At 44.4% G+C, this 27607-nt stretch overlaps 1 protein-coding gene across 2 annotated transcripts; it reads right to left on the reverse strand.

Annotated features, from left to right (window-relative positions):
- Positions 1 to 3978: 3978 nt before the first annotated feature.
- Pou2af1 (POU class 2 homeobox associating factor 1) lies at positions 3979 to 27607 on the reverse strand. Of its 2 annotated transcripts, none has more exons than XM_075965922.1 (5): positions 27372 to 27607; positions 9227 to 9357; positions 8680 to 8722; positions 8328 to 8593; positions 3979 to 6053 (listed from the first exon to the last, which is right to left on the reverse strand). In XM_075965922.1, exons 1-5 carry the CDS (start codon positions 27385 to 27387, stop codon positions 5739 to 5741), a joined length of 771 nt encoding a protein of 256 aa, XP_075822037.1. In that variant the 5' UTR covers positions 27388 to 27607; the 3' UTR covers positions 3979 to 5738. The 2 variants fall into 2 exon arrangements, with proteins under 2 accessions (XP_075822037.1, XP_075822036.1); XM_075965921.1 differs by lacking the exon at positions 27372 to 27607 and adding an exon at positions 9778 to 9942.

The raw sequence follows: 27607 nt of genomic DNA on the forward strand, positions 1-27607 counted from the left end.
GAAAGGATTTCTTAATGGCTTTTCTTAATTACCTAACAGAGTCAATGATACACCATTGCCATTTGGAAATAAATATCCTCCCATGGTATCATTTCCAGTTACGGCATCTGTTCAAAATTCCCAAATCAAATGAAGTTGAACCCAAATATTCAAATGGGCAAATTACAAAGATCTTTTGGTTTCAAAACAGGATCTCACTCTATAGCCCAGTTTGGCTTAGAATTCACTATGTAACCCAGGTTACCCTCTAATTAAAGGCAGTCCTTCTGCCTCAGCCACTCAAGTGTTAAGACTACAGGCAAGATCCACTGCTCCTAAGACATTTCAAAATTGTGTATGCATACATGTGAGAAACGGAGGGTGGGTTTCCTGTAACCTAGCTTAGCCTAGAGCTGGCTGTGTAGCTGAAGATGACCTTGCATTGCGGATCCTCCTGCCTCTGCTCCCAAGTGCTGGAATATCAGGGCTTTGCACCACACCCAGTTTATGTGGTACCTAAGAACAAACCCAGAACCTTGTGAATGCCAGGCAAGCATCCTACCAACTGAGCTGTATCCCCAGCCCACAAAGACTTTTAAAAGCAATTATAACTCTTAAATATTGCTTAGAGTTGATGAGGTAAAATGATTTTTGTACAAAAGTAAATGCTTAAATATTACTTATTTAATATTTTCTCCTTTAAAATGCTATTATTGCATTTATAAAATAATCATAATTCAAAGATATAATTTATAAATTATTAAGTACACATATGTAAAAAATAATCTTACTGGAAGTTGAAGACTGAGTTAGTAAACTTTTGTTTGTTTTTGGCATCACTGGCGTTTGAACCCAAGGCCTGGCACACACCAAGCAAGTGCTGTATCACTGAACTAATCCACCCTTTTTAATTTTTAAACAAAGTCTCACAAATTTACTGTAGCTAGCTTTGAACTCACCCATTATGTCTTGAACTTGTGGTCTTATTTCAGCCTCCTGAGTAATTAGATCACAGGCCTGTACCCCAAAATGTAGCTAGAAAATGACTTCAAGGGCCAGAGAGAGGGCTCCATGGCTAAAGGCACCTACTGCCAAGCCTGATGACCTTAGTTCAATTCCCAGGACCCACATGATGGAAGGAGAGAACTGATTCTGGAGAACTGTTCTCTGACCTCCATACATGTATGACATATGATGGCCTAAGAGCACATACATACAGATAGACAGACAGACACACACAGACACACACACACACACAACAGCTAATGTAACAAACATTTTTTAAAAGAAAAATACTTCAAGTAGACAGCTATGGAATTCACTATACTTGTCTATCACAGAATTAACTTATTAAGTAACTATGTATCCATAGCAAACAGATTCATGAAAGCATGTTTGCTTTACTAATTACTAGTGAAATGCATATTGAAACCACAGTGAAATACCAATTCACACCACTCATAGAGGCTACTACCAAATAGAAAGACGGTAAGTGTTGGCAAAATGTGGAGGAAGGAAGTCCTGTACATCATGGGCGGTGGTCCAAACTGCAAAGGGCATGCTGGGAATTTGAATAGAGCTCCTTCAAAGAGGAAAACCAGAATCATACAAATGAATAGTTCTTAGATGGTTACAGGTCCTGCGCTCACTGCACCATGATCCGCTGTGGCCAAGCTGCGGCAGCACACTGAGCATCCATCCACAGATGAATGGGGAGCAGATGTGAGGTATCTGTACATAAGGATACCATTCGGGCTTTAAAAAAAGGAAAACGTGTCATTTGCAACACCATGAAAAAGGCTGGGAAAGATTAAGCTAAGTGAGAACAGTCAGCACAGAGAGGCAGAGCCACCATTTCTCCTTTGTCGGTGAAATCTATTGGGGAAAAATAACCACACTTATAAAGTCAGAAGGTAGAATATGCTGGCCTCAGATGGGAGGAATGGGATGCTGAGATCTCTTTGAGAATTGCTAAGCATCATCAATTATAGGGAATTAACTCTGCATTTCAACATGACTGAAAGCGTCAACTATCCTCACCACAAAAAAGGAAACGAGGTGACAGATGTTAATTAACTTAATTTAATCATTCCATATAGAACTAATATATCACAACACTGAACATCATTAATGCATGTAACGATAAATTGTTAACTTACTATAAAAATTTTTAATTAGTGGGTTGAATGAATGAATAAAACCTCTCACACTGGGTTGCCTCACCAATCTTAACACAAGAAGAGGAGCTTAGTCCTGCCTCAACTTGATACACCATGCTCTGTTGACACCCATAAAAGGCCGGCCCCTTTCTGAACAGAAACAGAGGAAGAGCGGATTAGGAGAGGGGTCAGGGGTGGGGGAAGAGGAAATGGGAAGAGAGGAGGGGGAAATTGCAGTTGGGATGTAAAATAAACGAATAAAATTTAATTAATAAAAAAGAAATAGCAATTGGAGAAAAAATCAAAAAAAAAGAAAAAAGAAAAGAAAAGAAAAAAAAATATACTTTCTCCCCAGGATGCAAGGCTGAAGAACTGGCAAGCTGGCTAAGGACACCAGTTTATGGATGTTTCTCTCCAGGCATGCAGAGACATTTGAGCAGTATTCCGTGTCTATGATTCAATTAAAAAGATGCCCGAACAATCAGTTCACAAGCATCTGTGTCAGTGTTTATGAACAGCTAACAGAGAACCTCCTTAATTAGTTCCCAGTTCAACAAAGAATCACTGAGATTCTCACAGATTAAGAAAATGAATTTTAAAAAAAAGTTAGAAGGGGTCTATGCTTTCTATTGTCACAAACAAACAAAAACCCTCACGTTCAGTATTAGAAGCTGAGGAGATAATTCAGTCAGCAAGTACTTACTGCAAGGCTGAGTAAGGATCCCAATTCATATCCCCAGTGCCCTCAGAAAAGGCCGGGTCAGGCTGCGTGCCCCTGTAATTCTAGCAGAGGCAAGAGGATGGCTCAGACGTTCTGGCCAACTACTCTGGCTGGACCAGTGAACTCCAGCTTCAGTGAAAACTTCCACAAATAATAAAGTAGACAGCAATTACAGAAGACACTTGACAGGTACCTGTGTGTCCACACACGCACACACACAGGAGGGTGAAGAGAGAGACTGTTTATCTTCAAACTGCCCCTTAAAGGCCAGTGTAGACTGATACCCAAAAAAATTGGGGTCATTTTATTGTAACTTTGATCCTTTCTATGTGGCCAACTCTGATCACATACTTGTCTGCCTCTGGCTACTTTCAGGCTGAAGTGCAAAGCTTCAGACGAGAATCCTGTAAAATACCAATCTATACCAAGCTGGCCTCTCTCTTCCCATCAAATCTCTTTCATTCCCTGTTTTTTTTTTCTTTCTGAGTAAGCAGAAAGAATAATGGTGCTGATTGTTCAAGTGGTTCTGGGATCTGGAAAGAGTTACACAGGAAAATAATTTGGATGACTTACAACAGTGATTCCAATATGGATTAACAACGACGGCAGTGAACTCAGAAACTAAAAATAGGTAAATGAATAAAAAATTAAGATTACATTTTTTTTTACAAATCACCAAAAGAGAACCCTCTAAAAGTACTACTCACTGCAAGGATGGGGGAAAGGTGACTGGCTTCTCAGGTTGTCTTTTGGGGTCACACGTTCCAGGGTCCTGACTGATGGCTTCACAGAGAATGCCTGTGGCAGAAACCCAGATGCCAAGCAAGCATCAAGAGACATTATTCATGTAACACACACAACAGGAAGGGCAATAGGCCCTGGAGAACAAATCCACCAACCATGTGCATGTTAGCCTATGAGAATTGCCCAACAGACACCCTGCGGACAGCTTTTACCAGCTTCTGGAACAGACCAGTTTGTAAGAGCCATAAAACTACAGCAAGCTTCTTCCTCTAAAGACACTGTCTGAAGGGGGGGTTTGGAGGAGGGGGGACAGGACAGGACTGAGAGATAAGAGTGATTCATTAGATAAGAAATAAAACACACAGGCCCAGAGAAGTCATCTGTAAATCTTTATTGAAAATGTTGCCTATGAATAGAATAACTTGAAAGGAAATCTGCATGGACGCCTGCAGCCAAGGCTTGGGGTCTCAAGATAAGAAGGGGAAAGACACCAATTCAACCCTAGCAAAAGCTCACACTGCTTCCCTTGCTGTTTCATTTTCCCAGTGTTAACTCCTCCGTGGATGCCACTCCTGTGTCTTCTCAAACCCTCAGTTAGCTGGAAAATCTTGAATAGTGTTTTATGTACAACAGGCCCCCAATTAAATAGGCTGGGGCGTCCTCCCCCCCTTCCTGTTCACAATAACTACCAACGCGAGTGTAAACTTATCTTCTACACTCTAACATTTACCTAAATATTAAAGTGGAATACGAATAATTCAGGATAAGCATACCAGGATTTTAGGTAGATATTGAGAAATCTGAATCAAAATAAGCACAAAGCATGAAAAAAAATGACAGGTGTCTTCCTCGGAGTTTTCCTTGAAAATGGAAACAAAAAAGGGAGTGAAGTATCAAAAAAATTGTCATTTTCCAGAAACGTCTATTGCTTCTACATGGAATCTACAGACTAAGGTGTGCCCATGGAATGATGGTACCGTTAGCAAACAGCCTGCCAGTTCCCAAAGACACAGCCTCCTCAGGAGCAGAGTGCCCCAGAAACAGCAAAAACACTCCATAACAAATGCTTGGCTTCTCCAGCAAAAAATAAAATAAAAACTGAGATGAAACCTAATGGACCTGCGTACCAGGACTATAGAAGCCCGAGAAGGGTGGTCCTTCGACGGAAGCACCCTTGGTGCCGCTTCATGGTGGGTGATGGATGATTCCTGACATGAAAAAAAAAACCCACATGGAAGGACTAAATGGGACCTCTCCTCACTGTTGGGCATCAGGGTCTTTTCCTGTTGCTCTGGCAATGCCTTGACAAAGGCAATTTAAGGGCTGGTGTCCTGTTAGGGGGCCAGAAGGGCAGAAACAGGCCCATCATTATCTAGCTGGCCACCCCAGCTCTGCTCACAGTTACTGTGGAGAAGATCAGCTGAACCACATTAAAGTGATTTTTTTTTCAATGTTGGTTGCAGGTAGTTGGATCATTTCTCAGCCTCCCCGTCCTCGCGCCCTTCTAACCACAGACACACCACATGAATGTGTCCCACTCCTCCTCAGCCCTGTCTCTCATTGCTCACTGACTATCCTACCCACCCTGAGAGTCCTGTCCCACCCCCTCCAACCAACCCAGAGACATCTGCTTAGATTAGCCAAGGCTGAGAAGAGCAATACAAAACTGTGGCATGGGAACATGTCTTGTCCATGCCTGACTCAACAGGGAGGTGCTGGTGGTTTCAATCTCCCTGTGGGATCCCATGCATTTCAGAATGGCAGACAGGCTAAGCTGTCTTAAGGAAGATCTATAATGCTATGGCTACCAGAAAACAGGAGGCACTTCTCTAATGATGTGACATCAAGGGGAAACTTTGAGCTACAGACTTGGTGACATTCAGTATAAGATTCTGCTCAGAACACCACTATAATTTACCCCTCCAGAGAAAGAAAACTGGAAGAAGAAATAAGGAGGGAGGTGGACTGGGGAGGGGGCAAGGGAAACAAGAAGGGAAGAGAGGAGGAAAGAAGGAACACAACTCAGCTTTAGGCAGAAGGGATACCTAGGGAAGAGCCACTTCAAACAGGTGGCTAGGCTCCTTCTGAACTCATCTGAAATCTCAGTTTCCAGGGTGTGAAGCCGCAGGGCAGCCCTAAAAGCCCTCCACAGAGAGGGTGTGGTTGAGCTCATAGGTGTTGCTTTGCTCTTCCTCCAGAAGCAGCTTGTCAATGGTCAGGGAGCTGATGGCCCTTCTGGGGTCATCCATGTCCTGAAGGACTGGCTCTGAGATAGAGATGGGAAGCTGGACAAACTGGGGCCCAGGCAGGGCTGGGGCTGGAGGTTGGTACTGCAGACTGGAGGCAGGCAACGTGGAAAGGGGCTGAGGCCACGGGAAATAGGTGAGGGGTGCCTGGTGCTCCGGACCCTCCAGCTGGGGCCCCACGGCAGGTGTAGCGGTGCTTCTTGGCTGTGATGGGGAAACACAGGAAGGACCAGGGATTAGCAACTCTGGGGTGCACACCTGCATTCTTGCCCCAGCGTGACCTCCCATTGTACCCCGCCTTCCCGGTACTGATGTTTCATTGACTGAGGCTTTGTTTTCTCCCGCTCAGTCTCCTAGAAGGGAGAATCTGACGAGTTTCAACCTTGTCCCTCCCTCTTCTAACTGTATGCTCAAGCAACTTCCCAATTTGGAAGCTTCACTTTTCTATGAAAGGGGATACAAAAAATAATGAGGTATTGCCACTAAATAAATTAGAGATTTTAGAGGTTTCATCCACAGCTGAGAAAAGAAGATGGATAAGGAAATTCTTCGCATGGACAGACGCCAGACAGATGACCTAAACTTCCCCTTTCTATCCTCACTCTTCTCCCTGCCCCCCCCCCATCATCTCCCCAGTTGCCACTGCATCTTAAGAGCAAACTGCAAAAAACACTTGGGGAAGACTTTCCCTCAGCTTCCTGAGGGGTTTGTCACAACATGGATTCTTGATCCCAGAGGTCTGGAGTAGCGCCTGGGATCCTCCTAGCCCACTCAGAGGATGCTAAAGTGGCTGGTGTAAGGACTGCGGTTTGAGTAGCAAAGCTTCAGGAAGTTTCATTATTGAACAATGACCCGTGACCCCCAGCACGTGAGCTGGCGTGTATATCTAGTGCATGCAGAGTTTCTTCTCTCTCAATGTGAGCACACGCTCCCTAACTCAGCTTCTTGAAGCCAGGTAGGACCTGGGAAACCCTTACTACTTTCATTATTTCAAATATCCAAATGAAAATCCTTCCCTTTCGACTCTACCTATACAGGTCAACTGTAACTGCCGGTTCCTTGCCAGGGGATAGAACTGTGGCTCTTATCTCTGCTGACCAGGGATGCTGAGTGGTAGCTCAAGCCAGCTTTGATGAGCTAATTTACAAAATGACCAAACAATGATTTCTTAATAAATACAGCTTGTTTGATACACAGAACCTCTCGAAGTGGAAGACAGAGATGATGAAAGAGGATAACTAATGGAAAGAATCCTCAGGACTGAGCCGGCTTGGAATCCCTCTCCCACTTCAGGCCCATTGCTATGGAAATGAGCTGCCTGGGGAAGGTGTTGAATTAACTCTTTCCTATTCATTCTCATCAAGCTCCACCCCCAGATCGGTTCGTGGGATAGCCAGGTGGGCGTGGCGTAAAAGAACTCCCACAAACCTTGCCAGGAAAGCACTCTGAAACAAAGATCAGGGAACCTAGAATGACACTGGACCCTGGAGGCAAACAGAGGGGCCATGGGGAGCTAAGGCAAGCTCTACCACCAAGGGTGGGTTCTGAGACCATCCAGCTCTCCTACCCACAGTACCAGAGCAGAGCTGGTCGCCTGTAGGTCAACTAGCTCGCTGGCTTCCTAGACCTTTTCTCCTCACAAGAACTTAAGGTATTCCCATTTTTTTGGACACATGGGGACCAAGCATATAAAAGTATAACTCCCTTCCTCCACTCTCCAAGGATGGGGGAGGCGTCCTATCCTAGCAGGCACTAGAAGGCAGAGTCATTTGTTGACAGGGCTGGCAGACTATGGCCACGAGACTAATAACTAACATTATGTAGTGCTTTCTGTATGTTAAGCATGGTCCCAATACTCAACATCTTACTAGTAACTCCCATTTTTTCCCATCTTAGAGATGAGGGCAGTGCATTGAGAGAGGTCAAAGTTCTACACACAGAGGTGCTAAGTAAAAGGCAAAGGGTGTTGAACACAGGTAACGGGACATTACGGCAGGAAACAAACAAAAACCTACAGGAGGGTCTGACCCAAAAGTAGTTTCCTTGATGAATAGTATCAACTTGGGCTCAGCCTGGAAGCCTTATAATAGTTTCCATTACTAACTGTACAACCACTCCCTAGGTTCTCTGGACTGACAGGAACCCAGACCCTTTCTACACAGGTCTCACCTACTGCACCACCTGCTAAAATCTTCACTCACCGAGACCCAGTGCTTTCAGAGTAGCTGGGGAGGTTTGGACTGGAAGCAAGAGATCGTCCTAACCCGTAGGAGTAAAAGACAAGACGTGACAATACAAGCATACAATGTCTTTGCGGGGGAAAGATAGTTCCAGTCAATAGGAACAGGAGCAAGTCACCCTGGGAAATGCAGTGAACTTTGTTCCCTATCATGGAAATTGATAGCCAAGAAAACCAAGAGTTTTCTCAAAGGGTGCTATTAGCATGGATAGACAGGGTTCTGCGTTTGTGTGACATACCGTGACATTAGTAATGAGTGGCGGGGAAGCGTAGGTCAGCACCGAGGAGGGCCCCACCACTGTGTAACTGGGGCAAACCGGCTGCACATACATGTCAGCTGAGTAAGGGCAGCTGACAGCTTCGTGGGACACATACTCCGTGTAGGGTGTCCATGGAGTCAAGGGCTGGAGGGTGGCCGGGGCAGGTTGGGAGAGCCAGCCAGCACACAATGTCCCCTCCTCTGTCACTGTGGAAGCAGAAACCTCCATATCAAGGCAGGAAGGACCTGTCGGGAAGAAGAAAATTATAGAACTGCAGGCTCCACCGGAGAGGGTCCCCACAGACACCAAGGCTTCAGAGAAGAGCTCTTACCCACTGTGCTGTAGGTTGCCAGGGGCTGGTGGGGCAGCACCACCTGGAAAGGGACAAGAAGACCAGAATGGGCATTGATTTATCTCTAGCAAGCCCCCCAGGGGCCCAGAGTAGGAGACTCATAGGGGGAAATCTCCCAACCCATATCCCAACCATCACCACCTGAATTTTTTTGAGGGATTTATGTTTCAATTTAGCAAGAAGGCTATAGAATTAGAGAAACTTCCTGAATCCCCACCTCGTATCTCCGTGAGTACCATCGGCTCCCTCAAGCCTCATCAACAGGTATTTCCCCCCAAATAGATAAAAGCAAGCACCACTATTCCCCTCACCACCCTGAGGAACCACCAGCTTAGCTTGTCCAGGGTCTACCTTCTCTGTGTAATCTGCTGTGTTCATGTCCCGTGGGTGTTGCATGAATCAGGGAAGAACACTCTCGTCTTATCTCTCTGGCCACTCTGACAAGTCCAACTGCACACACACACACACACACACACACACACACACACACACCTGCGGATGCACTGCCCCCACAATAGCCCCTCACCGCAGTAGGTGGAGCAGCTGCCCCACTGCTGGCATGGCCACGCTTTCTCCTCAGTAGCTCCTTCACTGGCTCCTTGACTCGAACACCCTGGTATGGCCGTGGTGGGGCAGGAGCTTGCTCTGGAGCTGTGGCTGTAAAGAGGAAGATCACTGGAACCCCCAGCCCTTCTCAGATGCTCCCAACCACAAGTGCCCATTTCCTCTAGTGCCCAACTCTCTAAGTTGTACTTAACATGGCAAATCTCTGTGATGCTTCCTAGAATATTTCTTCCAAGACTCCTTCTGCCCCCAAACTTTCTGGGGCTCTATTATATTCAAATACTTAAGCCCTGTCCCCTTTGTCTAAAAGTGACGGGGCTTCCCACAGAACCCCATGTTTCTGACCCTTTTGCATGCTACATGAACTGGCTCCAACAAGAAGGCCTGGTTACACTCCTCAGCATCCGCAGGAAGGTTTCACCTCCCTATCTTCATTGCTGCTTCTGATAACCAGAATTCAGATTCTGGGGCTACTTCTCTGACCTCTGCAGACCATGAAATTCCTGTACCCACCTCTCCAACACCATCTGGGGCTGACTGGCACTCGCATAGGTGGCCGTAAATAGTGACAACCAGACCAAGAACTCTTGAGTCAGGTATAGCTGGATTCAGATCCCATCTCAGTCACAATCTAGCAGTGTGGTCCTATGAAGTAACTCAATTTCTCCGAGCCTTTTAACCTGTAGTATCTTATCAGATGAATGTTGATCAGAGTAACATGGTGTGGAACATAAAAAATAAGGTGTATGTGTCATATAAAATCAGTTACAGAACAGTCATTTAGCAAACAGGATTTCTCTTGTTTTCTTTCTCTTTGGGTTGTTGGTGCTGTGGATACAAGCCAGAGCCTTGGACATGGTAGGCAGTGTTCTACCACTGAGCTATACCATCTTCCTCCCAAATTCAATAAATTTACAGCCTGCTAGGTAATGATTAGTTATTCTTGTCTGTATGAGTTTAAAATGCTTCCAACATGATTATAAACTTCTCAAGATATTGTGCCTCATCGTTTCTGCCTCCCCGAGTGGCAGACATGCCTAAGCTCTCTACAATCTTAGTTTTGGCTGTTTGCTAACTAATCATCTGAGCAATGCTTCAAATATCCTTCTTTTTATTATCCTCTTACCTCTCAGTTAATTGACTGAGAAAAATTGTGCATCTGTCAGGTCCTTGGTGATTCTCAGAGCATGAGACAATGTTGATTCATGTGTTCTAGAAGGGGTGTCTACCTTGCTTCTGGGAGAATGCTTCCTTTTCCTTTTGTCAAAATATCCAAGAATCCAAAGCATCAACAAAACCTGAGTCAGGGCATAGGGTTTTCCCTTGCCTGGGAGATCAGAGACAACCTATGCCTGCAGATGGAAAGGCCCATGGAAGGCAGGCCAAGATCTAGGTCATCCAAGATCAAGAAGTAATGGTCTCTGGGACTCACACAAGGAGCCCATTATCCTTCAAAGATAAGGGCCCAGGGACCCAGGCTTTGTATCAAAGGCCCGGAAGCCTGGGTATCTGTTCAACCCGGATCCACTGGGCTGCCTTGACTGAACTTTGTTCAGTAAACACCCAGCTGATTCTGATAACAACTCTGCCCAAAACTTCCCACAAGGCTCTTAGGCGCTCAGCACCAGCATAGTCTGGTCTTGAAGACCAGAAGGCAAAGAAGTCATACATAGTCAGCCGGTGGAGTCGAAACAAGAGCTTCAGAGGCAGACAGTGAGAGAGCCCCGCTCTTCAGTCTTGGCATCAGACCTATCTATGGTATGGTTTCCTACCTGATCATGGTGCAGAATCAACTAGAAAATGTGTGTGTGTGTGTGTGTGTGTGTGTGTGTGTGTGTGTGTGTGTGTGTGTGTGTGTGTGTGTTGCAGAGAAAGTAAGCAATGAAACACCTACCAATGAGATGAGAGGTTTGGGCTGAGGTAAGAGTGCGTACCATGAAGAGCCAGCATAGCATTTGTGCCCCGAGACCACCGCCATCTTTGTTCAAAACAGCAATGACAACAGACTTAAGAGCCCAAAATAGCTGCATTCAAATATAGGCTGTCACTTATTAGTAGAAAATTCCCAGATTTATGTAATGACTCTAGGCCTCCTTTTCCTTATCTGTAAGACGGAGAGATGTTTTTAACTTCCCAGTGACATGCTTTAGCCAGAATCTTTCTTCTGACTACATTTCTCCTGCATGAGTGCTGCTTGCACACCTCGTCTGCAGAGTCCAGCTGAGCGTTCCCCACAGACGGAAGTGTGGAAGTGTGCCTGACTGCCAGGAGAGACAGGACGGGCGCCTCTGCCTCTGCTTCATTCTGCTACCTCCTCAGGATCATTCTTCTCTACATCAGCTTTCCACGCAGACATGACACCCAATCTCTGCGTGCCTCCTCTCAGGTTCCCTTCCATTCCTCAGGCTCAGAGCCTGGCCTCAGCTGCTCTGCTCCCAGAACAAATACTTAGACCTTCTCCCGCCTGCAACCCAAACCTCATTATTTATTCTAGGAGCACTACACATAACACCTCAGCCCAAATCAGAGACAGGAATGTGTTCCAGGTACCTCTGATTTGCATGTACAGTTCTGGGAAAGAGCTTAGAGGCCTCCAGGTCCTATTCCTTCTCTGGTTCTACATCATCTTTGAAACTGGACATGCCATGCGCTTGGCTAGAAAAGGACTGGCCGGGCACTCCCAGATCTTGTGAAGTCAGGATTTCCTGGCCCCTGTTGCTTTAAAATCTAAGAAAGCTTTGGGGAGATGCTGCGAAGACAGTGTACTGCCCTCTAATGTCTCATCATCTCTGGGACACGCAGAATTAACAAATATGTCCTGGCGGACTGTAAAAGTCCTGGTCTAGTACAGCTGGGGTGCTCCCACAGCCCTGGGTCTGCAGCCAGCGGATAAGGGATCTGGTGACTGATGCCATCTGAGCAGGCAAGAGTGGGGTTGTTTCTGAGGTGTCTCTGCCGAGCTCCGAGCTCCGTGGGACAACAGAAGCCAAAGCATCAAGACGCCCCCCCACCAGGAAGCTCAATAGGCTAGGATACTTGTAAGTTGACAAGCTGTAGTTGGGGCCTTTCACACTAATCTACAGAAAATAACCATCGGCATAATCCCCCAGCAAACACTGTGATCTCAGCTGTTGCCAGCACCAGAGCTGAGCTCACTATGGAAATTCGGAAGAAGAAAAGACTTTGTCCAAAGTCACAGCTACCTTGGCTTGGGGCTGCTGAGTCCTTGAACTGATCTACCTTTCCAATGACTCCGCTGAAATAGCTCATGACTTTTTCAATGAAATATTAACATAATCTAAAATGGCATTTTTTAAAAATAGTATCTGAAGAAAATAAAGTAGAAATTGAAATAATACCATATCAGCAGAGACAAGGAAAGTCCCGACTGGCACTAACTAGAGAGTTGCTGCTCTGGGTAGCACACTAGGGAAGCCTGAAATTTTCTCGGCATTCCTCTTGTGGTGTGAAGACCCCTGGAGCTTCTGTGGGCTTGAAAGTATCCATTACAATGGAAAACCAGTCTAGCCGAACATGAACCTCTGGGAGTCTCTTTGCACAGTTCACCACACTGCCTTTCTTTACCATTGGCCACCGGTTGCCCATGGTATTCCAGGGAGGAAAAAAGAGTTTTAAAAGTCTAGTGGACAGGAAAGCCACACATTTGGTCACAGAGAGAGCTTCCTTTTTTTCCGAAACTAGCAGTAAAAGATGCAGAGGTGTGAACAGTCAGCAGGGGGCGTTGCACTTCCCTGCCACACACACACAGAGACCCCTGCATGTCACAAAAAGAAGAGTCCTGTGGCTGCCATATGCCTGAAGGTGCATAGCACTGTAGTTTAAAGCCAACAAGTTACATCCCACAGTCCCCGGATGCACACTGGCATCAATGCTCACGCTCTACCAGGCTGAGAGAACACAGGTTTCTGCTGAATTGAATAAGCATGGCACTCTGGTTTTCTCAATGAGAGCACAATAAAATCTCACTAAGGAAATATGCAAAATCCTCAGCACCTATTTATTTAATAACCTCGTGCAAACCACAACGCACATACTACTCAACCAAAGAGCCAGTCGCCAGGTCCTGGTCATCAGTAACTGGTCTTTCAGTATAGCTTTAAAAGAACCCACGTCGGAATAGGTGTTTCCTGAGAGAAGATCCTTGCCTCCGCCATTGAGATTCCCCTTGGATTGCCAGCAGACCGGACAACCATTAAGAGCTCTGCCCTAAAAACTATGTAACATATAGGTTAAACACGAATTTACACCACCAGGGAGCCATAGAACAGGCATCCTCACAGCTCTAGGAACTTTTCTGTCCCATCTTGACAGGCTGTTCAAGCTTCAGTCCCAAATGAGTTGAACCTCAAGGCTACAGCCACATGGGCCACTTTGAACGATAAAAGCCACCTAGATGAGAAAGTCACAGGACACACACTATCACTTAAGACGCTGTCTGAATCACTCCCAACAACCACTGTGAATGTTTTCTTTCGCTGCTGGTGTTCGATAAAGAGAACTCATTACGGTGAAGGACACCTACCTAATGCTCTCTGTGCTTGTAGCAAAACCAAAACAAATAATTCAGCAACAGGACTGCATGCCCGGGGCTAACGAACTTGCCCTAGCTTCTACCGAAAACAAACTCTGAAAAGTTGCTGACACTTTAACGTGAAGAGCCTTGTTTGTCTTGGTGGCCTGAGACAGCTGAGGTCTTCTGGGAAGCATGAGATTGGGTAGGCCACAGGCTCGCGCACATCCCCTGCTGAATCGCTACTGCAGGTGCTCTTCTTAGTGTGAAGTTCATGACCAAAGCTTTCAAAGTTGCTGTTTTCATTTATGGACAGTGGTTGGTTTTTTTTTTTCTAAACAGGAAGAAAGACTTTGTTCTTTGGTCAGAGGGACTTGACATACTACAGAAAGATTTTTCCCTCCTAATTTACACAAAATTTCCTTTTCTTAAAAAAATGTAAGCCAACAAAACGTTGCTGTGTATATGTAAATATGGGCTTTCTAGTCACTAATGCTTGAAGCAGGAGAGTCCACGGAGGGGAACAATAAACATTCCATTTATACATTTCAGCAATCTATATAATACTCAAGACGGAAAGGAAAATAGAGGGTGTGGAAAGGGGCAAGGGCCTGGGACAAGACTGTATAAAAGTTATCTAGAAGATCTGAGAGAAGAGAGATAGAACTATACTTGCGTTATGATATGATATTGCTTGTAAGACTGCTAGTGTGCAGCCAGGGAGCAAACAATGAGAGGTCTCTATCATGAGATCCCCAAAATGGTGTTTGGGTCTGGCTAAGTCAGAGAAGAGGAAGGAATCAGTGGTTTGCTCGCACTCCCTGAGATGACCCCCGCCAAGAAACCACGTTCCTTCCCCATTGGTCCTGCCGTGTTTAGTCATCAGCCACAGGTGAACCCACTGGGGAAAGGACGAGGAGTCACTAAGAAAGCCCTCAAACTCGGAGAGGGAAAAAGGGGCCCTGGGAAACAAGACAGGTGATGAGTAGCCACCTGGTGTTGTCTGATGCTATCTATGGTGACCGCAGTCATAGGGCGCCAGACCTTGGACCAAAGTTATCCAATAAGGACAACATGCTGTCTCAAGAAAAGTCATAGAGACCACAGCATGGCCACTAAGTGTGACCCCAACAGGCATTTCTCTCATTGCATTAGATGGAAAAAGAAAACCCATTCACACTCAGCCCATCCTGGACTTAGCAGCTTCTGCCTAGGGTGCTTCCTCATGGAGGCTTTGAATTACAGGTAGCCCACCCAATGACCTCAGGCAAAGCCAGCCATGGGTCTCTGGCATGAAGTCTTCTGGGTGGCGAGGTTCCTTGAATCTCTCTTCACAAACACCACCACCCACTTGGTGCCCACTGTGCCTTCCATGCCACCTGTCCACCCTCTTTCCAAACCCACTGTGGAACAGCGGGTGCAGAAAGCTGTGGCAGACATCTTGGTATGCGCACCTACTCAATGCTGAATGAATGGGTGGCGGTAGCCCGTGTGTTTCCGGGTCATAATCTGAACTCCCGGAAGCCCTGAAATCCTCACCTACGTTTTCATGAAGTTCTGTGGTGTGGTTCTCAGAGCCTTTGATAGAAACAATATTATGGGGGGGCTGCACTACAACCTCTGAAACAAACAAGAGATATAGTTGATACTCTCCTCCCCTTCTTCGACTGATGAAGAGGGTGACACCTTCGATATGTTCAATGGATTGTCCAATGGCTGCATTTATCAGGAGCAGCATCATCAAGCAAATCAAGACCTGATTCCAACATAGCCCATTTTTTTCCTCACCACACATCCTCCTCTTGCCTCTAACTGCCCATTTTTCTTTCTATGTAGTATTGAAGTTCAGTCATTTAAAGGTCCCTGAGCCAATCCTAGCTCTCCTTCCTCTAGTTGGAATATTGGCTTGGGCCATGTGACCTGTCTCTCTTGATGACCAATTCTTCCAAAAAAAAAAAAATGGTGGTTTCCAGGTGATAGAGCCCTGCACAAGAAACTTGTCAAAAGTCTGCTCACATGAGGAGTGACAAGAACTGAGAGACTCAATTCCTGGCAAGGTTTTATTTTGGGTATTTTTCTACTGAAATGACAGCAGATAGGTCCACCTGAGAAACCAGCTGCATCTGCCTGCCTTTTATAGAAACTAGGGTCATCAGAGCAGAAAGGGTTCCTATCTCAGATATACCACGTCTCTGATCTGGGGTCAAGACCAAGAGACATCTGATAGACCATTTATCTGGCAAATACTTGTTGAGCGGATCACACTAGGTCCCGGCCCTCGGGGAACTTGCCGTCTACTCAGGTGGGATATGCAGACTTTAATGAAACAATCACACAAGCAAATCTCGAATTGCAAACTGTGATGAAGCTATATCCGTTTCAGAACTGTAGGGTTCTGACTTCTGCTTCCACCTGATTCAGTAAGGCTTGAATGGGCAGCAAGCTGTCTCTGGGGACGGTATGAAGAGAAGAGAGGCAAGAGGCATGACAAGCAGTTCTCTCTCCAGTGCAGAGACTGACCCGGGGTCAGGGGCTTGGGCCTTATCATGAGTATGAGTAAGAGAATGAGTCTCAGCCAAGATACTCAAAGTGATAGGCCCTCAGGATATTTCCCCAACTGCTGTTTTCCCTTGGGTGATTAGCCTGGGAGAAGAGCCCCATCTAGATTCAGTCTCAGGTGCTAACTTCTTTTCATTTTTCTTGTGTGTGCATGTCTGTGAAGGATCCAGGGGATGAGTATGTGTGTATAGGTGCACATGAAGCCCAGAGTTCAACCTACATATCATCTACGGGAGTTGTTTTTCTTTTCTTTTTGAGGCAGGATCTCTCACCGGCCTAGAACATATTGATCCAGCTAGACTGACTAGCCAGAGCATCCCTTCTTGCTTCAACCTTCCTAGCAACTGGATGAGAGGTACAAGCCACCATGCCAGTTCTGATCAAAGTCAGTACTGATACTAACATGGCAAGAGCGTTGACAACCAAACTATCTCCCCAGCCCTTGCATGTCACTTTCTGAGACTCAAATTTGCAGTGATTGTTTTTTTGAGTCGATGCAGAGCTACCCTTGACGAAATCATTGCCCACCCCATCTGGGGTGGACCTATTTCAATTGAAAGAGGAAGAAAAGTCCAGTGTCATGCAAAGTTCCTTTGCACTGAGATACAATGTGGTACTGATTAAAACCTGGAAGACCTAGCATGGAAGCTTGCTACCGTGGTTTATTACCTGTGTGACCCTCAGCAAGTAACTTATTTGTGTAAGCCTCAGTTTCTCCACCTGTAAAATGAGGACAATATTGTCTGTCTAAAAGGGCTGTGAAGATTATGTGTGCGCTGACATGTGTGGTGTATAACAGGTGCCAAGCAAAAAGTCACTGTCACCCGCCTTACCTTGTTGCCTACTGAGACTAAATGTCTGAGCATACCCAGGACCCTGCTACCTGCAAAGCCTTTCTCACTTTGTCTTTATCATGCTCCTGGAAGTCATCTTCAAATACCTGGGCCTAAAGGCCCCAAAGAAAGCCTTATCGAGAAAACAGAGAAGCCAAGGATAGCAAGGGATTGACCAAAGACCTCACTGAAAAGACAACAACCCTGATCAGGAGACGAAAGCCTGGCATCGACTTTTGTAAAGATTACATAAGCAAAGCATATTTCTGTCTTTAAAAGCCAGTAGACAATTGGGCTTGTAGCCTATTTAAAACTTTTTAAAGCTGCCTCTGAGAGGAAATACCTTGGATACGTTTGAGTGCTAAGAGACAAAAGTGTGATGCTATGTCCTCGTCCTGACCTCAGATGCTAGCTACTCCTTAAGGAATCCGTAAGAGTCTCTAAAAAACGGGGACATAGCCACAGCTGAGGCTGGGTTGTAGATATTCCTTCAGTGGGTCTGGATAACTAGAAACACATGTCGCATGGGAAGTGTATATGTGGTTATGTATGCAAGGAATACAGTTCTAGAATGTAGTCCTCAGGGGGTGTAAGGGTTGTGTCACCTGTTAGAGCAAAGCAGATTCCTGGCTCACACATTGGACATTACCTCCACTTCACAGAGAGCAGCAGCCTCAAAGCAGGGTGTGTGTGTTTGTGTGTGTGTGTGTGTGTGTGTGTGTGTGTGTGTGTTGGCTTAACCTGAGAACTCATGACCATAGGTCCCACATTAAAACTACCCAACCTACTGCTAAGCTAAATTCTAGAAGAAAGCAACTCCATCAGGAGAGATAGAGCAAATGAGAGGAATTCATCTTCATTTATTAAATAAAGATCTGAATCTAGAATTATTAACTTGATCCAATATAGGTCAGGAAGAAAAACCTGTGGTTGGGCAGCTTGAAGAGGCAGGTGGATGCGCAGTGGTTAGTTTCTTGCCTAATACCTAGTTATAGTTTTCCAAGGCTAAAGAGAGTCTTATAAAAGAAATTAGTTTTTATCCTGAGATTCTTGGGTAAGGACTACTCTCTTCAAGGATGTATCAGGGGTTGTATTTAAGGATCAGGTCTAAGTGCCCAGTCGCAAGGCTCATGAGTGGTGTAGGGTTTGTAAATTGTCCTGGTGACTGCCTCATGAAGGAAAACGTAACTTGTCGTTGAGATGGGATTTTGTGACAGTTCTCGGGTTTACTAACTCACCAGAGGCCCTAATAATATGGGAGGCTCCCTTATAACGGGCACTGGAGGAGTGGTTATTATAATATCAAGTCTGAGAAACATGTCACTAGATCATGTTTTTAAGAAATTGCCTCCTTCCGTATTCTCCAGAAACCCACATGACTGAAGGCATGACCTTCGCAGCTGCAAAGCTTCATGAAAACCAACATGCTTCACAGTGACTCACTCTGTAAGCCTAGAACCTGTGACTAGCTCTCAGGACTCTTGGTCAAAGGAGGAGGGGCTGGCTAGAGCCCTTAAGACCCCTAGGACAAGATTAAGATGCCAGCAAGTGCCTAAGAGGCAAGGAAATTAGGACATGAACAAACAAGGCAAGCTCTGGGCATCCCCACCCCAGAGATGCTTCATCTTGACGTTCATGTTAGGATCCCACAAGACATTTGATTTGAATAAAGAATATCAACAGCATTTATGGGCAATTATGAGCCTAGACATCCTTGGAATTTTTTATTCCGATGCTAAAATGCCACAGTATTTCCCAGAACCTAATCAGTGAACCTGATTATCATCACGTGTTCTTCATGACCTACATATATCCCATGGCATCATCACTGAACCCATCTTCGCATTTGATGAAGATAGTTTGTTTCATTGCTTCATTTATCTAGGTTACATCACTAGACCGGATGCCCAGCACACACAAGCACAGCATAGTGATAATATGGCTGACTTTTTCCCCACACTTTTCTTTCGTGAGTGGATAAACCTCTCATCCAGTACTAAAACTCATTATTTTCAAAACTTTTCCTCTGTCCTTTCTTTCCCAGCTCCTCAACATTTGCCACTCCTAGGAGGTTTTAAGAATCTTTATTATCGTCTCCCTTCTCTGTAAAAGCTTGATTCTTTCTAATGGATTAAATGATAATAGAGTTTTCCTGGATGGTGATCGACTCCTTTCGGGCACCAGCACCTAGTCTGAGAATGATTCTGGCTTATAAGACTTTGGCTGCCCCCTTTTCCCGGCAAGTACTGCTAATGAAACTATTACTAAAAAAAGGAGGCAACACATTGCTGTTTCGGTTTTCGGTATCATTAACGCTATTTCTTGACCATTTCAAGTGCTGTTCTCCTCATAACCTACTTATAAATACCCCAGTCCAAACTTGTGAATTAAAAAACAAACACAAGTTATAAGCCCCATGCTACCTGATGAGGGTGGTAAGGAAGTCATGGACAAACGGGTCTCAAACTGATCAGCTTAGACATCAGCACTGACCCTGATCCTGAGTCCTGTTATTAATTCCAGGACCAGGAATAGGCACCCTGCAGCTTTGCAAGTAATATCAAACTCACAGATTATAATCTATAGTTAGCCTGCATAAACTCTACCCTTAGTGAGGGAAAATAATAATAGTAACAGCTACTTTACTAGGTGTTTGTTTACTGCGAAGAAAGGTAGTAAACACCCACCACAACCCATGAAGGAAGAACCACATCCTTGGTGTGTATGCAGAAAGAGAAGAGATGTCCCAGAACCACAACCAGTAAGACATAGATCTGAAACTCGTATCTGCTTGACCCTGAAGCTGATCCTTAAACTCCTAAAAGCAAACAAAGAGCAACAATATTCCTTTACAGCTCTAAATAAAACCCCACTCACAATAGCTTTCTCTCCAATAAGTAAACACATTATGAAAGCATCCTGAAGGTCTGAGCAGTCATCTGTGGGGTTTTATCTCGTTGCTGTCCTTTGTCTAACATAGAAAGCCTTGGCTTTCACCAAACACATGGCCTAAGCCCTAGGAGGTAGCCCAACTTGGTGGCAGGGAACAGGGCAGCTTAGCACGTCAATATTTTGGGTCTGTTTTAGATGAATTTTATATCATAGGTGAGTTACTAATATAATATTTAAGAGCATCTTATAATGGGACCCATGTCATGGCCTTTTTATGAGAAGCAGATGAAAGAGTACAAAGTGTGGCAAAGATTGACAGTTGTCGCATCCAGTGCCACTTGTTCCTTCTTTTTTAGTAGCCCTTCCACTGGCAACATGCCCATCTAAATAATTATGTTCTTCTCCCTTGTAGATGGAGTAGCCATGAGATGTCAAAAAACGTCTGTTAGGAGAAGGGACAGTAATGAATTAGATATATATGTATATACGTATGTATGTATACATATATTTATATACATTTTTCCAGTTCTTTCAAGGCTTGATGATCACCAATGTGGTGGCCCGAGTTAGTGACAATCAGGAAATTTTGAAGACAAAAGTCATATGCCGAAGACATCAGACTAGAAAGACAAAATAAACCAGAATCTTGTTGGCAGTACAGAGACCCCACGGGGTCCTGGGAAATCTACTATGAACTTCTTTTAAGTAACAAGAAGTACAGTCCAGAATCTCACTTAAATTCCTATTATGTCTCTTCTCTATGTTAGCAACCAAATGTCACCCAAATTGATCCAACAGAGAATTCATATTCTGAGGAGTACCAAGTAAGTGCTCTGCACCCCAGCCCACAGCTGCCATTTAACAATATCAGAAGACCTGAGCACTTTCTGTTAATAGGACCACAAAGATCAATGAAATATAAGAGGCCATCAATTTCAACTACCAGCAATACTTCACATTAAAATCATCCAGGAAGAAGGCTTACTCATAATTCCTTAACCTCTAGAAGTTCCCTTATTGGATCGAAGTACAGTATATATGAATCTATGCAAGCATGGAATAATGAAAAAATGATTAAAATGTGCTTCTATTTCTAACTCTTTTGCCTCTTACTCTCTGTCTCTCTGTTTCTCTGTCTCTCTGTCTCTCTCTCTGTCTCTCTCTCTGTCTCTCTCTCTCTCTCTCTCTCTCTCTCTCTCTCTCTCGGCTTTTTGTTTTGTTTTTTGGTTTGGTTTGGTTTGGTTTGCTTTGCTTTTTTTCAAGGCAGGGCTTCTCTATATAACAGTCCTGAAACTCGCTCTGTAGACCAGGCTGGCATCGAACTCACTGAGATCCACCTGCCTCTGCCTCCCGAGTGCAGGGATAAAGGCATGCGCCACCACCGCCTGGCTTCTCCTCTCTTTTCTGTCTCAACATTTCCCAGGCCTCAAAAGCTTAAACAATATTTATTCTCATATCTTTTTCTAGTTCAAGTTGTGCTATGAATTTAGTATTACCTTCTGCTAAGCACAATAGTAAACACCTACCATAACCCATGAAGGGAAAACTGAATCTTAATATGTACACACAATTTCTGTTCCTGGGGCAGAACTAGAAGCTCTAGGATGGGATCAAAGCATCAATATTACTGAAATCTCCCCTGCCCCTAAACATCCCAGTATATAGCGAATGTTGAAAAGAAATGCTCTGGGCACATATAAGACTCCTTTCTACTAATTAAGAACCTCTGTTTTAAAAAGTTTTTTGTTTTTTTTTAAAATAGGGACATAAGAAAACTCAGCAATTAGAGCCCAAGTTCAGTGTCTGGGCTAGGAAAAGACTAATTCCACAGTGGTTATATAGCTGGCTGAAAGAACCCAAACCCTTTTATCTGTAGATTTGGAAGTATAATCCATGTATCATGAGTGCAAGAATAATGCCTCTGTTCACAGGACCTCAGACAACCAAGGCACAGGGACTTCAGAGAAGGTTCTTTCATCCAAGGCATTCCCACTCTTACCAAGATGTTCTTCCTAAAAACGAGAAAACTAGAGTAGTTACTAAGGATGCCATAAGGGAAGAGTTATCCAAACAATCATAATCAATTACCCAACTTTGGTTTGGGTAGCTACCTAACAAGAGAAATTAGTGAACATCTTCATTTAACTACAAACTAAACTACTGTAGGAAAGTCGGAGGAGGGGACAGGGATCCTGATGCACCTACTTGGTACTGAGAAAGTCAAAAGCAAATGTTTACAGAACTTCCTAATGAATCAAACCAGACTCAGTAGACAAGTGCAAACAACCTTGATTTTTTTTCTTCTTAACTTTTCATAAAAGAACAGATTTGCATGTATGAGCTAGTACTTCTGAGCTGGTACTTCAGTACTCCTGAGCTGGTAATTGAGAATTAGGGATACATATTTGACATCTTTCTTCAGTAAAATAGGAAGACGAGGAAAATGTTCACCATGGAAATCATTTATTCTTTTGCCAATAAAACTATATTCTTGTGTTGTGGAACACTGTTTTCTGGGTACTACATTCCCATCTCAGTAAGACCTTCACAAGACTGAGCTTTTTCTCATTCTACCACAGAAGTCAAGGGGAGGTGTAATTATTTGGGGTATAAAGCTAGCCGTGTGGGCGGCTGGGTGCCAGGAACGTAGCCCGCCGCTCCTATCTCAACAGAGTGGCGCTCCAACGTGATGGACTAAATCCACTTAAAAACCTTAACCAATGAAACAACAGATAGAAAGATGACCCTCCTCCATCAGGGAGGAAAAGCCATTAGACACCACCTGATCAGGCCCCTCACTCACTCATTTTGGGCCCCGACCCTCCAGTTGTGTGTCATTCTTTCCCAGTGAGAACTAGTCTCAGGAGGTGCTAGACTAAACAGGGAAAGAAAGGACTGAGTAAAGGGGCTCAATTTGCACAGATTTAGGGGAGTCATTACCTATGCTAGGGTAGGAACTTTTGGTAATACAGATATTTGGGAGTTACCCATGTTTCTATAAATAAGCCATATACACCCATAATTTCACCAACCTGCTCTTGGGTAGAATTATGACTTTGGTCTGTCGTTGGTTCTCTGCCTGGGCTTATTAGAGATCTGTTCATCTCTCCCTCAAAGATGTGTGTCTTCCCCAGTCTACCTCCACATAAAGAGCCTATGAATTTACATCTTTCCTTCGGATCCCTCTTGTTAGCAGTAAGAACTCAGCACACAAGCTCGGTAAGGGAAGGTCTTTACTGAGCTCATTAAACAAAGGCTGCGTCTTAGAACGGAAAAGTTAGAGGTTGTCCACATAGTTTAAATTACTTCCTGCTCTAAATATATCTGAATTTATGCATGAGATAGTTTCAAGTGTATAGCCCTTAGTCTTTAATTACCCTTAATAATATATTTCCAAGTTAGTGAAACCCTAAGATAAATCCTAAAAGTAGAATTCATTAATAGTGGGAGTTATGAGTCCCTAGTTTGCCTGTTAAACCTTTCTTATCTGTTCCAGATGTCTGACAAAGGCACATGGATATAATGATTTGGTAGTAACTAGTTCCTGTATCTAAGGTGCCCCTTGCCTTAACTACAGTGACAACATGGCCAACACCACAGGACCTGAGACAACCAGTCAGCATGAAGAAAAATCAGCTAATCCTGCCTTTCACTCTCACAGATCTTTCCCTAATACAATGATAAAAATCTTATTTTTTAGTTTTTCTCCCCTTTCCAACAAGTGAAACTCAATTTATTACATATTGTTTCATCACTTCTCGGGAAAAGTTTTAATCAATTAGATTTTTTTTGTCATTAACAAACTACTGAATGAATTGATCACATGCTTTGTCTACCATTAATGCTAACACTATACAAGACCAAGAAGCCGAGTAACCCGGGGAAATGAAGGCCTCAAGTACCAACCAGGCATCTAAGCGAAGAGGTGAGCAAACTCTTTCTCTAAAGAGCCAGATAGGCTCACACACTAACATTACAGCTATACAACTCTGCTGATATAACAAAAGCAGTCCTGCAAAACATTCCAATCAAGAAACACAGATGTGTTCCAATAAAACTTTATTATAAAGATAGACAATAAGCCCGATTTGGCACACCGGCCATATTAGAAGACTTGTGTCGTAGACCTTTGGAGAATGCAGCTAGATTCTATCACTCAAAAATATTTGGGCAGAACTCTTTGGAGGTTAGGAAAAGATATACAAGAGGGATGTTGGCACAACCTGATGGGCCAGATATAGGCTTATGGCACGTTAGAAGAAGGAAGGCATTAACTGACCACTGTGGCTGCTTATTGGGCACATGAGGTCCACTTTACCTACATTCTTTTTTTCTATGTTCAACTTTTCAATAAAACATTAACATCTAGATAAAATAATCTCCAGATTCTTGAAACTTTAATAAGAGTTTAAAATATGGCCTTGAACTGAAAAACACATTTTTCCACTCATGTAATATTGGTCACTTCCATTTGAAAATGTGTAAATCAAATTGCTTTAGAAGTTAGTGTTTCATGTTTGAGCAAGCTAGTGCCTTGCCGAATTCAGTCTCTAACCTCGTGCATGCTCAATGCAATTTTATATCATTTTCCTGGGTTTTGTCACTTTGAGCAAACTTACGGTTTTAAAAGTTGCCAGACAGCTGGCCTGCTAACTCACATGAAATTTAATTGTTACAGTTAACATTTTATAATGGAGTGTTGTAATAATTACATCAACATAAGTTTAGCAAAGGATGTGGGTGGGGGGCAGATGAGAGCAAAGTATAACGACACATATGTGACGATGCCGTGATGAAATACATTACTCTGTATACTAACTTACTTTTTTTAGCTTAGCAGAGGAAGAGCAAACTTTATGGAAACTGCTTGCATACAAAATAGAATGTTCTATAACCAACGGTTAACATAAAGCCCAAGCTGATGCCCCCAGTAAGTACAGGCATATTAGCCAAAGGCAGGTACAGGCTCTACTTTAATCCTCACAAAGACTTGTTGAGGCAGGTGTTCAAATCCCCACGGTAAGAGTGAGAAGAGGTGAGATTACTCAGTCGGAGGCCAAGAGTCAGAGCCAGCCTTGTCTCGGTCTAGTGCTCAAGCTGTTCCAAGCTGGTCCTACCATGCTGTCCTATTTCCTCTACACGAGACAGGGATGACCAGTGCAGGGTAGAAGGAGAAAGTCTGCAGATGGACCAACTTCTCCATCCAGATGACACCCAGACCTGGGACCTCCAGGCTTCCGTATCTCAGTGTCAGCAGGTCTGAGCTTTGGCACACTGCTCTCTCTTCTGAACTAAAGCCTGTGTTCACCGTGAGTCCACTCATAGGAATTCACGGCCAAGCAGGGAGGAGGCGGCAAGTGCACTACGATTGTTTTCTTAACTCTTTCCTAACCCTGGGTACAGTCATTTCAGCTCCCGCCTGAAGGGTGGTTTCTGAAAAAAGAAAGTGCCTTTTCAGCACTCCGGGTGTCTGATCGCAAACCCTGCGATCTCAGCCTGCAACTCTAAGTGGGCTGATGGCACTGCCTTGATTTTACTGGGTTTCCCACAAGTCTTACTCAGATGACCGTGGGTCCAGGGTAAAGGGATAGGTCTGGTGCACAAGGCCTTTCTTCATTTCCTCCAAGGTCCCCAAGGGCAGTTTACAAGAATGTTTCCTTCTCACTGTTCTAGTGCATTCTGGTCTACCTGGCTGGCCCCGTGGTATGAGCAGGAAGCAAGCCCTCCAACAACTCTCAAAAAAAAAAAAAATCTGTTCATCTCCCAAGAGGCACTGGAGAAGAAAAACACAGTGGGCAGCAACACTGAGAGACCATGGCAGCTTCTTCATTGTAGGCAAGCAGCCCACACCTTAGGAGCTAATGCCAAGTCAGGGCAACTGGCAACATTCTGGTGGCACCATCCATGTCTTAGGGGCAGCTAAACCCAGTGGGATTATTCTTACCCCCATTTTAAATATGCAAACTCTAAGAGTTTTTTTTTTTAAAATAAAAGTGTTCACACAAAACTTCAAGCAAGAAAGGCTCCAGAAGACATTCAGACCCATCTGCCTAGGTCCTTGCAGCATTTCCAATGGTGTGACTGACACTCAGCTTCCAGAAGAACAACGTTTTACTTTGGTCACCTTCTGGCACGAGTCCCGTGCTACCCGAACTAAAAGAGGTGGTTACAACTCTTGAATTCAAATTAAGGCTAATTTCTTTTTGTTTTTAAAAAGGAAATCTTGTTGATATCAATGATAGGACTTTGTAAACTGAGAGATGTTGAAATTGTTCCTCTGAGTCACCTATGAATAACAAAAATCAATTCCAGAGAACTTGGGATTGAGAAATAAAACGATGAGTTAGTGATAACGCCTTTCACATTTTAATCAATGAAGTGATATTTTCAGATTTTCTTTTTAAAAATAAACCCTCCAAAATTTCTTTTAATTTTAATCCGGGTTATCATATAAATTTGATTGAGGAATGGTATACTTAAACGAAAGGCATTTTATGGAATTAATCCTCTAACAAAGAAAGATAGGAAAATTGGTTGATAATAGCTTTACTTGAGGAAGTGCAGTTTGACTTCTGTGAGATTATTCAGTTGACTTTGGTTAACACATGAAAGGAATGTTGTAGATAATGTCCGTGTGGGTTCCATTATCAATAACATACGATTCTTTTCAATCCACAGAACGGAACATACAGCTCACAGTTGTTCCGTTCAACTCCAGGGATAAAAATCAAGGTCAAAGATAAACCCACGGGCCCTTTGTAGCGGAACACAGAACTAGCCACGCCACATAAAGAAGGAAGAAGCCAGAGAGAAGCAGCGAAGACAGGCTTCCCACAACTGGGCTTCCATCCCATCCCAGCACGTCCACAGGAGGGAACCACCTTCGGCAGAACTCGGGTCGAAACGGACCCGCAGAACTGAACAAGCGGAAGAGCAGGTGTCCATGAAAGCAAAGGCCCTCACGTGAAGAACTCCTCCAAACCCATATCATCTGTGGTTTCCGTCTCATGAATCATAAACTGCCCTTTCCTCACCTCAGTGATTCATGCCCAGAACCGGAGAGGCAATGAGCTGTCCCACCTTGGGACACTAGTTCGTTCCCCCAAGTTGGAAAATGAGCATCACCTCCGACAGACTGGTTTTCCCATCCAGCTCCATCTCGCCCACCTCAGCCGTCTACGCTCCCCAGGCCCTCAACCTAAACCCTGTGCTCCCATCCCCGCCAGCAGCTCTCTAGTCCTGGAGCCTGCCTCTGCCTGCTTGGCTTTGACAGCCACAAGCAAACCACTTACATTTTTGCCAGAGCATGGCCTGCGACAGGATGTTGCCTTTTCTCTTTGAAGCAGACAGTTTGGCTTCTTTAATGTGACTGGGTGTGCTTTCCTCCCGTGGAACCACCGTTTACTCTGAGGCTGTTTCTTCAGCTTTTTAAAGGCCTGCGTTCCCGCTGAGTGGGGCCACGTCATCACACATCCTCCCACCCCAGGCAGGGCTGTGCTTTCTCTTCGGCAACACTGCCTGTCACCCC

This window comes from Microtus pennsylvanicus, chromosome 3, assembly GCF_037038515.1.
Source record: "Microtus pennsylvanicus isolate mMicPen1 chromosome 3, mMicPen1.hap1, whole genome shotgun sequence".
Taxonomy (NCBI): domain Eukaryota; kingdom Metazoa; phylum Chordata; class Mammalia; order Rodentia; family Cricetidae; genus Microtus; species Microtus pennsylvanicus.